This window comes from Drosophila mauritiana, chromosome 3R, assembly GCF_004382145.1.
Source record: "Drosophila mauritiana strain mau12 chromosome 3R, ASM438214v1, whole genome shotgun sequence".
Classification (NCBI taxonomy): domain Eukaryota; kingdom Metazoa; phylum Arthropoda; class Insecta; order Diptera; family Drosophilidae; genus Drosophila; species Drosophila mauritiana.
Genome location: NC_046670.1, coordinates 14,838,198 through 14,854,943, shown reverse-complemented (window position 1 = coordinate 14,854,943; position 16,746 = coordinate 14,838,198). Strand labels below are relative to the sequence as shown.

Below are 16,746 nucleotides of genomic sequence, written 5' to 3'. Positions count from 1 at the left end.
TCCTGACCCGCTCTGATAAACTAATCCATCATTGTCAGATGTCAGTTGTCGGGACAGGGAAATGGGGCTTCCTCGCATGGAGCGAACGTGCAAACGTGGCTAGGTAGGTGGGTAAAAGCGAGCGAACTGCGGAGGAAAACAATACGGGAATCCACCTGTTGCCTGATGGAAGGTGGCAAATTAATGGCTTTTCAGTGCAGTCTCAGATACCGATGCAATTGCCTCAATCATCGCCGATAAGTGTGTTGGCGTGTGAATTGAGCACCGATGGGTTGAACGATGCATGCGAAAAGGTATTTATCAGTGCCCGGGTTTTTATGTAACACAGTGTACACCCAGTTGCAATTTAAGCACAAATGGGTGGCTTAAATGGGACATAACAACACCATATGAACACCATATTACGAAAAGTGGGCGTGTTAACTTAAATCTAAAATGATTTAGTTCAGTCTAAACTTTCAACATATGCATACATACATCAATCAAAATTTTAAGTAATTTTATTTAGCCTATTTCTTTTTTATATTTTTCGCGATACCAACTAAATTGTTGAAGTAAACCATGCTGGTCAAGCCAGCCCCAGTGGGCGCCTCATGGTACACCAATCTGTCCGACTTCCAGGTGCAGGCCGTCGAGGCACTGGCCTTCTCGATCCGCGATGACCACGCGGAGGGTACTGTGTACCGCACCCAGTTCTGTCTCAGTCGCTTGGGAGTCACACCCATGGTGAAGACACGGATGCTGCGGAAGCTAATTGGGATTTGTCGCGGCAGCGACTTGGCATTCCTATACTTTCTGATGGAGGCGTGCTACAAGGGCACAGGATCTGCGTACAGTGAACGGATCCTGATGTCCGCCATCACTTTCATGGATCTGGAGATGACCATGAGGGAACTGGACAAAATTCTGCCGCCGGGAGTGGAACGGCTGAATAAGAAAGAGTCGATAGCTCCGCCAGTGGATTATCGTTCCATGTCGTTGCCAACACCTTTATCGACCAGACGGGAATCGGATTTTCGAAAGGTCCGTTCACCCTACTTTACCGCGTTGCCCAGACCAAAGCTACCCAAGGGTGGCGAGAAGTTCACTGCCAAGAGACCCTGCCACGTGGTCTCCTTTCCATTCTGGCCCGCCGGCGAGAGGCCCAACTACAGGGTGAACGAGGAGAACCGCTGGTTCGCCACTTACAGGTTCCAGCCGGTGAAGCGGATGCTCTTCAAGATGGTGGGCGACATCATGGCCGACTACTGGACAAAGATAGATGGTACTCAGCCGGCGGAGAGCGAGGCGATGCCCATGTGCGAGTTCCACAAGGAGGCACTGCGGCAGGAGCAGCTGCTGAAGGATGCAGCTGTGGTCAAGGCCCACAAACAGTGTTTGGCTCTCGTGGATATCACTTCACGCCAGGATGCCCTCCTTAAAAAGCGTATCGTGGCCCAGTTGGAAAGGGATATTGAGGAAGTCACGCTGCGTTGGAAACGACTTCGTGAGCGCCATCACACGGATGTCATGTTGTTGGAGGATCACGATCAGATGTGTTCGGTGGGCAAAGTGCCTACGGCTGTGCAGGATATCAAGATAAAGTACCTATCCCAGGAAGCGGACATCGGGCGTCTGAGTGCCAAACCCACCTTGGGTATCCATGTGATCACCGGCAGGGGTAACGTAAGTCTGCTAAGTAAAGTGCGGGTCTCGGATCCCGATGATGACATCCCATGCCCCACGGTACCCGTGGAGCAAAAGCTGGCCAAATGTCCACCCCCTTTACTAGGTCACCTCAAACGTCCGCGAAAGGTGTCCATCACGAAATCCAAATTCGGCGACGATAAGCAATCTTCCTGCAAGAAATCTTCGAAGCCAGGACGCTTTTTCGAGGCTCCTCGCCAGCACAGTCCCTTCGTGTTCAAATACCATGAGGTTGCACCGCAGGATCAGAATCCAGATGCCAAGGATGTGATACGTGCCCAGGCCATCCGCTCCTTAAAGGAGCAAAGTTGCCCCTCAAGCGAGGATAACTACAACGGACGGATCAATCCCCGAGACCAGGTGGTGGCGGCCATCGTTGAGTGCGCCCAAAATATGTGGTTCGGCTCCCTGGAGGCTCATCAACGGCGCCTGACATCTGGCCAATCGGAAAGACCAACGACTATTGAAGAGCCAACCAAGAATGAGCCGGAAGAAATCTGCAAAACAAATGAAGCCCTAGATTGGACAAAGACAATCAAGAAGTTCGACCCCAACAACCAACACTTAATGGAGCGCCTGCTGCGGGATGGATTTTCCGTACTGAGACGGGATCCACGCTGCGTCTTCGCCGCTTTTCCCAACTCGCACAAATCCTTTGTGATGCTCGAGTGGATTAAGCGTCGATATGGGAAGACCTACTGCCACGAAGAGATTGTCGATACGATTGAAAAGGGACTGGCCACCTTTATGCATGTTGAGAGCCAACTAAACGAAGCACCCAGCGCCAAGCGCGAAGGATTCTCGGCAAAGGACACATTCGACGACATTAAGCGTCTCGAGGCGCTGTGCAAGAAGTTAAAAACCGAATACCGAATGCCGCTCAACGATAAGATCCTGACCCTGACAAGGATTTGCTGGAGTGCCCTAAGTCCCCACTTGGCCAGAAGCTCATCCATGCTCAAAACCTTCTTCGCCTATCTGCCAGTTCGATACGCAGACATGCTGAAATAGGATGAAGATCATTGTTTGGATTACAAATTATTTGTTGCTAAATTGTTTGTTGTTAAATTGTTTGTAATGTCTAGTTTTAATGTTTATTGATATATTTATGCATATGATATAATCGTATATGTTTACCCCAAAGGATTGAAAGTTTTCTTTTATTTAGACATATTTATTTGAATAGGTATGAAATATTTATTCACTTTTCAAGTAAGATGAAACTGTTTATTTCTATTTAATCAATTTCAATTAAATTGCAAAATGCGAGAAGTAAACTGTTTACAGTACAGATTTAAGATAATAGTGTAAATATAAATTAGCCCCACTGCCTTCTGAGAATAACTATTCAAACTAAACGTATTCAATATAAATGAGAAAATTTAATTAATGACCGGCATACAAATAAGTGGATAGCGTGCCGTGGCATGGCATGTCCTTCAGAATCCCCGCAAAATTCATTGAAATTACCAAGCGTGAAATGAGCAGCTGTCACAGCGGCACAAAGGACACCCTGAACAAGGCGACTTGAGTCGACTCCTGTCCGACATGCAAAGCCCACGATGAAGGCGTAGAAGAACGATATTCCGATATTCACACTCGCCGATTTTGGTTTTTCGATTAATTCCACTATTTGTGGAATAAGTATCCTAGCTTAGTTGTGCCACAAGTTGAGGCTGAAGTGACAGGATTTCATATACTTAGAACCTTTACTTAAGCATGAGCGATGAGATACAATAATAATATCTAATTGTTTTGTTTATTTTTGAATCACGTGACTTTGTGGCTATGTTAGTTTATTGAATGGCTAATGCGAATAGTTTAAAAGCACCTCTTAAAGATGTAAAGATTTTAAAAGTTTGTTGTAAAATTTTCTAAGAGAAATCCGGAACGACCTCTTGTAGCTGTGACACGACGAAGAGGAGTCGAAAGCATCCTGAGATCTAGACAGAAGGCGAATGGCAATTTGAAATTTCATTAAATTTGTCTCAATGCAGCAGACACTTTTTCCCACTTTCGGTTTCTTTTTTGGGATCCATTGTTTGGCGCTGGAAATGAATGGTGCGAAAGGAGAAATTTGCCATGGAAATCAGCACAGATGACTTGGCAACGATGGTGTTCGGAGGAATGTGTGAGAAGTCGCAGAAATCCTAGAAAAGGACATTCAATGAGCGTGCAGCATTTGCGGCCACCAATGTTTCGAGTGAATTCAATAATGCCCTAACTGTTTTGGCTAGCTGTTTAAGCCATAAATTATTGTTGCCAAGAAACGGAGCTGTTAATTCCCACAATCAGCGTGCAGCATTGTTGGCCCCGGTATAAATCTGGTCCAGCGATAATTCCACGTCAGCACACGGGCATACGTATTTCTTTAGCCGGAAATGTCCGGACGGCGACTTCAAGGAGCCAAAAGCAACAAGCGTCTATAAGATAAAATCCCTTTTTTTTTCATCCGTTTCTCGTGCGGATTTGTGCGCTTACTAAAGTGCAGGAAAGTCCAAATGCCGTGACATCAGCAGCAGGGTGTGGGTATCCAGACATGGCGGGGAGGGGCTGGGGAAATACGTAAATTTTCCAAGTGGGTAAAAATGTGAAAATGTGTTGGTATTAACAATGCCAAAGCTGAGCTTAGATAAAACGGCAATGCAAAGAGAATAAGGACGACGGAAGAAAGGCATTGGCAGTGGCGCAGGATAAGGATGTGCAGGTGACCAGTAAGTCGGTCTGGTTAGGTCATCTAATACCACCAAGTCTGGGTCCCTGGGTGTGGCTGTAGAAACATTCACTTAGCATATGGATGCTTTCAATCACTAAACTTGTGTGGAAATTCTGTTCAAAATAAACAAATAGCAAGCTCTCCAAGTAGAACTAGCGGGTTAATCTTTAGAAAATTACATAAGTGAATTGTCTTTATTGGATAAAAGTGTTTAACTCATTCTTGAAAAATACAAGTTTTAAAGCACATACTCGTTTTTTAGGCCACATATGTATCCATTGAATTTGACATACCATTTCACTATCTAGACTGTTTTCCCAGAAATTCCTCTACCACTACTGAGCCGATTTTCCGCTACTTACGCATCTTATCCCTCTGTGTAAGTAACGCTCCCCGTAAGTCCTGGGTTCTTAGAAAGCTTTTGTTGAACACTGAGCCACACATGTTTGGCAAAATGTTTTCCCTTGTCAGCAAAATCCTGGCCTTGACTTAATTTATGCTCGGCAAAAGGTTGCTGATATGCATAAACATGTGTTGGGTGCTCAACTGAGGCGTATAAATGTCTTGCTAATGACACTCATCCAAACACACATCCATTCACACACACACACTCACAAGACACCCACAAAAGATGGGCCAATTGTTATTTAAATTGCGTGTTGACTTTGCTTAAAAGTCAAACATTCGGCTTTGCCAAATTCCGGAAAAGGCCAGGGCAACTGGCTAAACGAAGCCGCTGAAGATGGAATTTATGCGATACGGCAACGAATCTGGGGTATTCACATAAAAGGCACAATAGACAATCGACATGGAAAACTCAGTCAGAAAACCACTAACGAGCACATTTAGTCTGTGCTTTTTTCCGCCAACCTATATTTTTTTTTTGGTCATATGAGTGTGATCCTGTTTCGCGTATTCCCATTCATGTCTTCCACTTCATTCATTCTTAAGCTCCAGGGCGCTTCAATTCGCCCTTTTTTTGGGTTTTCTGTGCTCCTGCGGTCACACACTCCAAATGCATTTTCAGCTGCATGTGACTGGGACGATGGGTTGCCAAAATGGGCTGGTGGCCAGTGGATATGAGGTCAAAGACCCTTATACCCTGGCTGAGAGCTATCTCAATTTGTTTTGGAGTGGTGAGTGTTTTCGTGTTTATACTTGAGAACCACACAGCTCTTGACTTTACTATAAAGATGAACTGATTTTATATCCTGTGAATTTTTAAAGTTTGAAAGTCTTAAATTAAATGTTTTTATATTAAAGTAAATTTATTAAAAACACTATTTTTATTGCTGTAAAATATGGGTGAAAGCTGGCATAGCTAGGACATTTTTAAATATTTCTGACAGTATTAAGTCATACAAAACTTCAACCTATAGTTTCTTATCAATTCATTAATTACCTGTAATTTTATAAGATTTTTTTTTATAGTGCATTAGAACATCGGTTTCAAATGAAAATCCCCAACCATATCCTGCCCATCTGCTTATTTTGGCCTAGTTATTACCATCCGCTATTGCTGTTGACTCTAACTTCATTTGGGACTCGTTTTCATTAGAACGTGGCCAGACGGAGGGCACAAGCAGAGTGGCCCACCAGCACCACCAAAAACCGGGGCTGAACCAGTCAATTTGTAGGCTTTAAGCTGGCGCAGCTCACTGAAAAACAAACATCAAGTATTCAACTAATGGTGCTCTAATTATTTCGTTATTCACCCTCCCTCAAAAAAAAAAAAAAAATAAATGCGCAATGAAATCGGAAATTGTTTTTTTCTTAATTAGATTTTTCAGAGCGAAATCGTTAAATCGTTGTTCATGTTAATTTGGAAATTCCAAAAAAACGGACCGACCTACAGCTAACCACCCACTTTTCGCAACACCCAAGGCTGCGGAAAACCGTCCATGGGAATAAAATAAACCAATTTCCTATCGTCGCATTGCCGAAGGCTTCCGGTTGGGCGGGCGGATCCGGAACCGAATCCGGAGTTGACCGCAGACGCGGATGTGTGTGTCGAAATTTGGCATGAAAATGGAAACGAAAACGAAAACTTTTCCACCGCACCCACACCCCCCGCGGCCCTTGGTTACCCCAACCGAAAGTTGTGTAAATGTGGGTATTTGAGCCCGGGAAAGCATAAATATCGGCATAGTCCAAATGTCACGCTTCCGCACCCCGAAAACCAAGCTGGCAAATTGAAATAGAAACAATTTCGAGCGGTTTTTTGGCCGCGCTGCATTTCCACACGAGCACACGAGTATTTGTGCGCTGCACGTTTTAACCCAATTTTTGGTGCTCGCCCAACCACGTGGCTTTTAATTGAGCTCCCACCGTCAGTCACATCTAATTATAATTGCCCACGATGGGAGCCGGCAAAATTGGGCAGCCCCATCATCCGGGAATCTTTAGGCAGCGGGCGCAACGGAGACTTGGCCAAGGTAATATTTCAATGTTATCGTGCCAGTCATCGTCACGTTCACGCCGCCAGGTATTATCATCGGAAAAGCCTTTTCGCCAGCACCGTCTCTTCTTCTTCCGGCCACTTTTCCAACTTTCCAGCGTTCTTTGGGTTTTCCGCGTCACAAAGAAGCCCGCCAAACGCTTTTGTTACTAAAATTAGGAGCTCTTCGTGTTGGGTTCATTTTTCCATGTCAGATTTTGACACTTTTGCCGCGGCACCTCTGGCCTACGGTACAGTGCGTTTCAAAGTTGTAAGAGCAATAGGGAAATACTTAATAAGTTGTGAGGAAATTTCGAAGAAGAAATGTTGGCAAGGAAAATCATATTGAATAACTTTTTAATAAGGCTGCTTACTTTAAAGTTAGAAAAGTTTTGAATGGATAAGGATATGAAGTGTTCCTCAATAAAATATACCAAGTACTCTACTTTCATTTAAAGTAATACATTTTTGTAAGCATATGTTTTACCCCTTTTGGCGTATTGCTTCATCTTATTTTGTATTATGTAGCACTCTGCTAATTAGTCCCATTTTTCAAATGAAAACAAGAATAACGAATTTTCTTATGACACCAAAGCCGCCGGTTACATCTCTGCCCAATATGTATTTCCATTAGCTTCCGATCCCCCATCTCATATGCTGAACCTTTTCCCCCGCTGTCACCGATGAATTCTGTGGAAAAATGTGGCTTGCTTATAAGCAGAGTAATGTGCACTTTTGGTGTTTTTGCGGGTCGACAGTGAATGGGTTGCAGTTGAGCTTTTCTAGCTGGAAAAAAGGGAAATTTATGAGCTCTTTCGGGTTATGTGCAATTCAACACACCCTTCTTATTTGCTCGAATTTTCCTCACTTGCATGGCGAAAATAAATGAGAATATTCATAGGGGTATATCCGGGGTCTTCCTGGGTCAAATATTTTATTTCGTAGTATAAGCTTTGAATGAAACATCATACACACAAGAAACGTAATTTATTTTTACTGAAATTTATTATCAAAATTGGCGTTATGAACGATCAAAACGAAAGGAAAGATGCGGCATCTAATTCAGAGATGAGTAAACATGACCAAAAGATACCCCCCAAGGAATTCAAAAGACCTTCAGCTGATGGTGGACCTATGCCACCACCGAGTCGATATATTCAAACCTGTATGGGCAATCTAACCAAATGTCCTGGTTCTTTTCTATAAGCCAGCATATTTTTCAGCTGAGGACAATAAGGATACCACGTTCGAGAAGGTTGTAACCGGAATTTGCTGGTTCCTTGTGATCATAACCTTCCCCTTTTCCATGTTTTGTTGTCTAACCATAGTTCCCGAGTATTCTCGAATGATTATCCTACGCCTAGGTCGTCTTAGGTGGAGTTTCACATACATTACCAGCTTCTAATGGCTAATTTGACCTCTATCTCTCCCAGGAAAGGTCTTCGAGGTCCAGGATTGGTCTTCATCCTACCGTGCATCGATGATACTCACAGAGTAGATATGCGAACCGACGTGACCAATGTTCGCCCGCAGGATGTGCTTACAAAGGATTCGGTTACGATTACCGTAAATGCCGTTGTGTACTACAGCATCTACAGTCCCATTGACTCCATTATCCAAGTGGACGATGCAAAACAGGCCACCCAGCTCATATCCCAGGTCACGCTGCGTAATATTGTGGGATCCAAGACGCTTAATGTCCTCTTGACCTCCAGGCAGCAACTTTCCAGGGAAATTCAGCAGGCAGTAGCCGGAATCACATATCGCTGGGGAGTTCGCGTCGAGCGGGTGGATGTGTGAGCATATGTTTTATGAATGTTGTCAGAACTGATTAATGATTACGTATTTTAAGAACAGAATGGATATCACATTACCAACTAGTCTTGAAAGATCCTTGGCCAGCGAGGCCGAGGCTGTGAGGGAAGCTCGTGCCAAGATAATTCTGGCCGAAGGTGAGCTAAAGGCTTCCAAGGCGCTGAAGGAGGCCTCCGATGTGATGTCGGAGAACAAGATTACACTTCAGGTAATAATTTGGGATTTATGAAGCTTTTGATTAAATTCATTTTTCTGGTTTAGCTGAGGCATCTGCAGATCCTTTCATCGATCGCCTCGGAGCGAAGAGTAAGGATAATTTATCCTATTCCTCTGGAGATGATGGAACCCTTTATGTCTGGCAAAGAGGGGCGAAAAAAAGGTGGTGGGGGTGGTGGTGGCAAGGACACTAAGAAGGAAGATGTTGCCGGAGGTAGCAAGGAAACCCGAAAGGAAGGTGGTGGTTCTGATGGTTTCAGTGGCGGAAGTGGTGGAGGACTTTTGTCCAAATTTATTTTTTCTGGTAAGGACGAGAAGAACCAAACTACAAGAGCAGGTGACAAATCAAGTGACCCAAATGAACCCTGTTCCTCAAAGAGTGTTATGAAAGGTGCCGGTGAAGCCTTAGCTTTAAATCAAGAAACCAAAGAAGGCCTGGAAGTTAGAATAGATGTGGAAAATCGGAGACCTACATGTATAAAAAAAAAACGCCGCTTACTAAAGGTTTAATCTGATTTCTCTTATCAAATTTTCCAGATGTCGCCTACGAAATGGAGTGTGTTAAACAAAGTCCTGCGAGTATGGCCTATAATTTAAAATTTTCCTCACTCAAATGATTTAATAAATTGAGTAAACTATTTTTCTAAATAAGCACATCAAAAGTAGTCACTAACCCAATTTTCGGCTACACAATATTTATTAAAGCTTTTTATTTATTCTTTTTTTTTTAGAGTTTGCCGATGACGTTGACACTGACACGAATCAGAAGCGCACTGCTCCATGTCGACCAGGCGAGTGATATATAAATACAAAGTGATTTGTGGTCCCACCGCCTATAACCGTCGCCATGTCTCGAAATTTCTTTTCCAACAGGAGGCCTGGCGTTTATGGACCTGCAATCTTATCGGGACTTCCTTCGAACTCGTTGGTAATCAGCCGGCGGCAGCAGGACAATGGGAAGGCCAAGCGTGAAATGAGCAACAGTCACGTCAGCCGATGGGGCCACAAACTTGATTGAAGGGCATTATCCCTGCTCCCCTTTCCACTGGAGTGACATTGACATTGCCATTGAATGGCCTCCAAGCGGTTTTTTTGGGACACGATAAAAAATAGCTGAACACTGGGTATTTTTCATTCGCGGTGAGAATGGATCTCGGGTGGCAATTTATCTCCTTTAATAAATTGGGAGTTTTCGAGCCGATACTTCAATGGCGTGATAAAATATAGTTAATCCTCTATTCCAAAAAGATTATTTATGGCCCAAGGTCTTCCTTCTTCAACTATTACCTAAATCATAAATTTTGAAATGACAATTCTATTTTACTACATTCCATGTTCTTTGAATATCTTGCTGTCATAAATTCGTAATTATCAAGCGTAACCAATTAACTTGCAATTATCCCAGACAGCAAAAATGTACTCAAAAGTCACTCAACAATTTCGGAGTAACATTATAAATTTGCTCAACTTTGCGCATTATTTAATTTGGACAAGGCAAAAAGTTGCCACAAAAGTGGGCAGTGGGCGTGCCAGGATGTTAATGCACTTTCTGTGTGTGTGGGCACGAATCCCGAACGTGTGTGTGTGTGTGCAACGTAACGTAGCAACGAAAGTTCTTCAGCTAATGTGCAAGAAATTGCGAAGAAATCAAAGGAAATGTGAGCTTGAAAACAAGGGAAACAACACACCAAAATGTCAGAATCTAGACATCTAAACTACAAGTCTAAGCTATTCATTTTAACAGTTCTAATAAATAAAACGTATTCCATATTAAATAGCTGGTGAAGTGATACGTGGCGTATGAGTAATATTGTGCAGATCCACTTCAAGAAGCTGTAGCTTAAAAATATGATGAATGTATATTAAGAATTAATTAGATTCATTATTAAGTTAGTGGTATTTTCACTTGTAGAAATCGAAAAAGCTTTAAAATGATTTCTATGCAACTGAGCTCCCACAAGCGCAGAAAAGTATGCTATAAATAGGGAATGCAGAATGCAGAAAGTTTTTCCTCGAGGCTGTTGACTCTGGAGTTTTGACTGGCTTTTAGCTTTTAATGGCACATCGTTTGGGCTTCTTTTGTCGGAAGTGAGTTTTTGGCACTGCTTCGTCGCTATTTGTGCCTGCGCCTGTGTGTGTTTGCATTCTCATTTGTTTTTGCGTCTCTGTGTGGCAGGCGAGCGTGCGTAAGTTTGGCTGCGTGCTCATTGCCCTGTGCGTGTTCGAGCACACACACTCACAGGTGGATCCTACTGCACTCATCCTTCTTTGTGTGTACGTGTTTATCCAGCTGGAACACCTGGCTGCCTGCGTGTGTGTGTGTGTGTGCCTGCGGAGAACGGAGCTTTGAGTTTTGCGACAGGAGGTAGGAGCAGCAGCTGCTGCTGCTGCGGCGGCTCCTTCTCACCCGCTGCAGCTGCTCGTTGCAGGCAGCAATGCAAATTCAAATTTGATTTATGCAAATGGCACATGCAGCAGTAGCAACAGCAGCAGAAAGTGGCGCTCAGATCCCGGGAACCCATGTTTGCACTTGCCACTCTCGCCAAGTGGCCAACAGCCAAATAAGCAATCTACCACATGAAAATGTGTGGATTACATAGTCCTCACTCCCCCCGGAACGGAGATTCTTTAATTCACGTTTAAACAAAACGCTGACAAATGCCGGCTATGCCATTGGCTTTGATTTGTTTTTGCCTTCCTTCTTCGGGCATGCACTTGACATTTGCTCATTTCAGTTGACCATCTCCTGTGCCTGCCCAACCCATTGTTACACTTCACAAAAAAGGTGGAATTTAAAAGTATTTGGTAGCAATAGAAAAGCAATTAAATACCTATTTAATAAAGCCGCAAGAACTTTAACATTTGATTTCAGTGGATACATCCATTGTAAGCCATGATTAGTTTATTGATTTAAGCTGGTTTTTGATTCCAGATACTATTAAAGTGAGATGGAGTTTGTATTTGTGAGTGTACCACCACTGGCCTGCAATCATCCGGACTGGCTCCGGTTGACATATGTGGTACTGTGACCGTATATGTTCTGCCATCTGTTAACCCGGAGACGGGCCCATGAGCCAAAAAAGGGGACCAAAGGGTAAGGGGCGCAGAGGTTCAGCTGTCACTCAGATCTCTCCGCTTTGGTTTAACATTTCCCTTTTTTTAGCTTATCCCAGTGACCTCACTGTGGGGATTTTGCTTTTTGGGGATTTTATTCACTCTGCGGGGCTGGGGGAGTTCGGTCTCCGTTCTGGCTACTTTTTCGCTTTCATGTTTGTCATTGTCAATCTCATTTATCGACATCCGTTTAATGTCCAGCAATTTGAATGGGGCAGACCTGAGTGGCATTCACTGCCTTACTTTATCATTCGCATTCCAATTCAAGGTTGGATGTGATTTTCTTGGAAGTGTACGGGGTTGTCTTACATCCGCTTAGATTTATCTTAAGGGCAGATTGATGATTTCTGTTTTTGTCGAGGATTGCAGGGAAATTGTTTCTTTTGATGAATTAGTAAATGGTTAGCAATCGGAGAACCTCATCGTTCGATTAGGTATTGACGGCTTTATTTATTTAATATTATTCGAAATAATATTAAGTGGTTTAGTTTTATACTGTATACTGCGCACACATTCCATTTCTATTTCTAACTACTAATTGAGATGCTCCACAGTGTCTGCATCATTAGGGAAACTTTGGGCTGCCACGGAAGGTGTGTGTTCGCAAACAATCTTCCTAGTCGGAATGAGGTTCCTCGAGCCTAACCACTAAGGATTCGAACAAAAACATTCTCGGCTAAACAAGCTGTAAGCTGCCTGGTAATTGAAGCTGCATTGTTTGGCGTATGTCCAAAGACACGGCTTCAATCCCTGACATTGCACATTCCCAGCCACCAGTTGGGTGCTAGAGTGGTGGTGGGTACCCAATTGTGTAGGCAAACAATGGTCATGTTCGGGGTAGAGAGAACCCGGCAAGCCAAACCGCTGTGCCGGAGAACTCTCAAGGGTCTCAAAGTGTGGTTAGTCCAACGGAATGTTGAGTACCTTTGAGTGGAGGGAACGATTGCCTGGGTTTTCTGGAATTAACAAGACATTTATGCGGGGACACACACAAAGGTGTGTCTCCGGCAATCGTATTCCCATCTTCTTCATCATCAACAAACTACTGTCTTGGCATAAATTAGCCGAGTGAAAAAGAGAATGGCAGGAATGAGGTCCTTCGAGGAACTGGAACACATGTCCTTTGGTTGTCAAACAGGGCGAAAGAAATAACTTGCAAGCAGTGGAACTCCTTGGCCAGGTGGAGGGAAAAACCCAAATGCAAATTGTGTGTCGGAAAGTTGGCAGTCATAACTAACTCGGCGAAGACGACGCCCGAATTTTGTTTGCCAACAACTCGGGAACTCTCGTGAAAGGACCCGCTCCTTAATGAGAATGAGTCCAAAGGGGGCGGATTCGCAGAGATTGTTGTGGAATGTTGTCAACCCTGTACCACTGCAAACTTTCCATCAAGTACGAGCGAAGTGCCTGGTTTTCATTCCCAGTCACGCCAAATTGTCAGCAGCTAAGAATTTGGCATGAATACGGGAATATAAAGACAGAACGACTCCTCCAAAGGGCTGGAGACAGTACCAGCCTGGCGGCAGCTTCAATTTCATTAACTAAGTGGTCCATACCAATTAAGTTTTGTGCATTCTGGAATAATATAAATTAATTAGAATATGCTAATGAGGCTAGCCTCCGCGTGGCATTACCGTGCAGAGTCAACTAAACTCGACTCGCCTCGCTGCGAGTCAATTGACTTGAATAAATTAGCGCTAGCGGATGCATGCTCAATTCCAGGACAGTTGGCTTTAACCGTCTATTGACCCATTCAGTTGGCCATTGAAAAGTGCTTTCAGTGCCTTGCTCATGGATTTTCCGTTTAAGTCACAGCTGGGATCACAGATGTCTGGCGTAAAATGTTTTATCGAAGTTGTTTGATTAGATGATTAATATACGTTTTATGAAATGTCAAGCCCATGCAGACTGCTCCTTTGGAGCATTCCCAAGATTTTGCCAGTAAACATTTACCTGCAATTGGCAGGCGAATGAAACTTGCAAAATAATATGCTTCAGGGCAAAAAATTAGATTAAAAACCAAGATGGTGGATGAAAATTAACAAATGAAATTAAATATAAATTGAGTGTGTGATTACTTTAAGAATTTGATGGATATCTACATATTCTACTTCTAGTCAGAAAATCAAAATTTAAGCAAAATTTAATGAACGCCACGTGTTTGTACCTCAAAGAGAACAAAAGATCTCGCTCCGATTGCATTTTGTTCCACAGACCCAATCATTTTCAATCGAATGTCTCACTAAAGACATCATTTCGTTGTGGAAATGTGAAGATAAAGTCATTCAGAGTCGAAAATGGCAACGACTATTGCATAAATTCGTTTCAGGAGAGAGAGAGCCACATCGTATTCTAATTCGATGGCAACACACGCAGACAGGCAGGCATTCGACCTGGCCGAAACCCCTGAAGCCCCCCAAGCTCCGTTCTCATCCTCGGATATCCAGGATTGTCTGCGCAACTGTCTGGAACACTGCACTCACATTGGCCATGGTCTTTGGGACTGATAGGCAGGCGGGCAGGAAGATAGGTGGCCAGCCATTCAGTCAGAGATTCAGACCAGGCCAAGTAGCAGGCGTCAATAAAGCCAAATTCACGTCTCGGTGGCCCCCATCCCCACATCATAGTCGTATTCAACCAGACTTGGGGACAGGCAGACGAATTCATTTCGTCAGTTTTGCGAATCATCACTTATCCAATTTTTATCCCACAGATATAGATTGCACCCCCATTCGAGTCTCAACTAGAAGGACAGCAGTAAAGTTGTACAGACAATGGCAACTCCTTTCGAAATCTAACCAATTAATGATTGTTTGCCAGCCTTTAAGTTTCGGTTTAAATTGACAACCGTTTCTCCCACTCCACAATCGTATCAAATACAATTTATCAACCATTTAGCTCCATTGTTATGGCTTTCAAACTTTCAACTGTCATCTAGCTGGGCCTTTAAAAACAATTGTTTAAATAATTATCACAATTAAATCGTTGTTTTCACATGACTGCACTTTTGAACTGAACCACATAATAGGATTACCAAAACCTTTCTGGCATTTAGCCTAATCAGACAAATTAATCTCAAATCACCTGTTTGGAGCCCCTTGGACGTGTTGACTGAAGTTGGCATCCGTTTTAATTATGGCCATTGAATTTCTAATTGTCCTTAATGGAGCGAAATTAATTTCGTATCGGAAGATTACAGCAATCTGGTTTCATCCCATTCGACACAATTAAGGCGCACAATTTAATATCAAACGTTTCTTCAAGGCATTGGACAAGCCATTAAATTGTTAATTGTCATAAACTTTTGATGAGGATTATCTTAAATTAGATGTGAACTTAAAGCTGTTAATAGATACGAACGGGGTATATTAGATCATTTTACTTAAAATTTCGATATATTTGTCCGTATACAATCTTTTATCATACACAGACACAAAAAAGACCTCCCGAATACTCAATGGCTAGCTTGATCCTGGCAGGGAAATGTGAGCGTTGTTCCTGTTTCCAATATCGTCATCATCCGAGTCCGTCAGCAGGTCGGATAGACTGAGATCCGAGGAGCGTTTCTCGAGGCCCTCCTCCACCAGATGTCGCGTCGGAATGTTGACGGGCATGGCGTACGTCTTCATGCAAAGGATTACGTGCTCGCGGAAGAGTTTCTCCGAGTGTTTCATGATGGCGGCGGCCTCGTGATTCAGTGAGTCGTGCGGATTCGGGTGACGCAGCAGCTGTGGCAGAAACGTTTCGAATATGTTGACCAGGTCATAGCTGGATGACCAAGCCTGCTTAAGGACATTCATGCAGACCAGGCCCGTGATGAATTCGATGTTTGGGTGCAGGATCTTGGTGACAAAGCGAACGCGCGGCGCCGTCAGAGGATAGTCCTGCGGCATGGTCACATTTACCGTCCAAATGCCACCCTCGTAGGCACTGCCCAGTGGCCCCTCGAGGCAAACATTCAGGTTGGTCATGTCGTCGTCCACGGTGGTGCGGTAGCCCGACGCCATCAGCCGGTTAACATCCCGGTCCAGGCGGCGCCCCGCCATCGGCAACGTCGTGTTCACCAGCAATTGCTCGGCCATCTGTATTCTGGCGTCCTGTCCTGTGCCGCCACTGAATCGGATCTACTGGTATTTTGAGTGCACTCGTCTGCTACACAGAGGTACCTTCAAAACTATGCAGCTGGCGGTTGGGCTGGTTAATCTCCATACGTGGAGTTTGTAGATAAGATTTTATACTTACATAAAATCAATCCAGAATTTTGCTCCTTTTTCATTGAAATTTAATACAAATATGTATAAACCTACCGCCTACTCTAACCTACCAATCGAAACTAGATTACAAATTTTAAAAAGCTTGGCTTGCTGAAGTTAAATCTAAATACTATTTACTTTAGGATGACATTTTAAATTAGAAATAAAGAAAACCAATTTCATGACCTTTGAGCTTCTGTATTTAGTATTTTTGTAAAGAATGTTACAATGTTATTTTTTTTGATATTGGTCAGCTGCCAAATTTGAAAAGCCTAAGCCAAATCGATAGCCTGTGAAAGTGAGAATTTATAGAGTTTTTTATTTCCTGGTTTTGTTTTTTCGGACTTGTCGCATTGCGTCTAAGCGGATTTTGGCTCTGGGCCGAGCATTCATTAATTGGACGTGGGTCAGATAGTTGGGCAAACTATTTTGGCCCTAATGCCAACTGTTTGCAATTGGACACCGGGGAACCAGTCGAATGACCCAAGGCGATGACAATTGTGCACAAG

At 43.5% G+C, this 16,746-nt stretch overlaps 3 protein-coding genes across 7 annotated transcripts; 2 read left to right on the top strand and 1 right to left on the bottom strand.

Annotated features, from left to right (window-relative positions):
- The first annotated feature begins 458 nt into the window (after positions 1-458).
- LOC117145497 lies at positions 459-2,832 on the top strand. Its single transcript, XM_033311177.1, has one exon. It carries the CDS (start codon positions 562-564, stop codon positions 2,695-2,697), a length of 2,136 nt encoding a protein of 711 aa, XP_033167068.1. The 5' UTR covers positions 459-561; the 3' UTR covers positions 2,698-2,832.
- A 4,972-nt stretch (positions 2,833-7,804) lies between these two features.
- On the top strand, positions 7,805-10,192 carry LOC117143595 (band 7 protein AGAP004871). 5 transcript variants are annotated; one of them, XM_033308341.1, is made up of 8 exons: positions 7,805-8,004; positions 8,063-8,213; positions 8,273-8,635; positions 8,697-8,862; positions 8,916-9,345; positions 9,408-9,449; positions 9,602-9,661; positions 9,744-10,192. In XM_033308341.1, the coding sequence occupies exons 1-8, from the start codon at positions 7,863-7,865 to the stop codon at positions 9,800-9,802; spliced, it is 1,413 nt and encodes a 470-aa protein (XP_033164232.1). In that variant the 5' UTR covers positions 7,805-7,862; the 3' UTR covers positions 9,803-10,192. The 5 variants fall into 5 exon arrangements, with proteins under 5 accessions (XP_033164232.1, XP_033164233.1, XP_033164234.1 ...); XM_033308343.1 differs by having other exon boundaries at positions 7,818-8,004; positions 8,063-8,094; XM_033308344.1 differs by lacking the exon at positions 7,805-8,004 and having other exon boundaries at positions 8,057-8,094; positions 8,168-8,213; positions 9,744-10,191.
- A 5,158-nt stretch (positions 10,193-15,350) lies between these two features.
- On the bottom strand, positions 15,351-16,330 carry LOC117144006 (ubiquitin-conjugating enzyme E2 4). The gene is made up of 2 exons (XM_033308961.1): positions 16,227-16,330; positions 15,351-16,166 (listed from the first exon to the last, which is right to left on the bottom strand). Exon 2 carries the CDS (start codon positions 16,064-16,066, stop codon positions 15,446-15,448), a length of 621 nt encoding a protein of 206 aa, XP_033164852.1. The 5' UTR covers positions 16,067-16,166; positions 16,227-16,330; the 3' UTR covers positions 15,351-15,445.
- Between the last annotated feature and the right edge of the window lie 416 nt (positions 16,331-16,746).

Coding starts and splice junctions, on each gene's coding strand:
- LOC117143595 (XM_033308341.1), top strand. CDS start 7,863: ATGAACGATCAAAACGAAAGGAAAGATGCGGCATCTAATTCAGAGATG. Junction 8,636..8,696: donor CGCGTCGAGCGGGTGGATGT/GTGAGCATATGT, acceptor TTTTAAGAACAG/AATGGATATCACATTACCAA. Junction 9,662..9,743: donor CACTGCTCCATGTCGACCAG/GCGAGTGATATA, acceptor CTTTTCCAACAG/GAGGCCTGGCGTTTATGGAC.
- LOC117144006 (XM_033308961.1), bottom strand. CDS start 16,066: ATGGCCGAGCAATTGCTGGTGAACACGACGTTGCCGATGGCGGGGCGC.
- LOC117145497 (XM_033311177.1), top strand. CDS start 562: ATGCTGGTCAAGCCAGCCCCAGTGGGCGCCTCATGGTACACCAATCTG.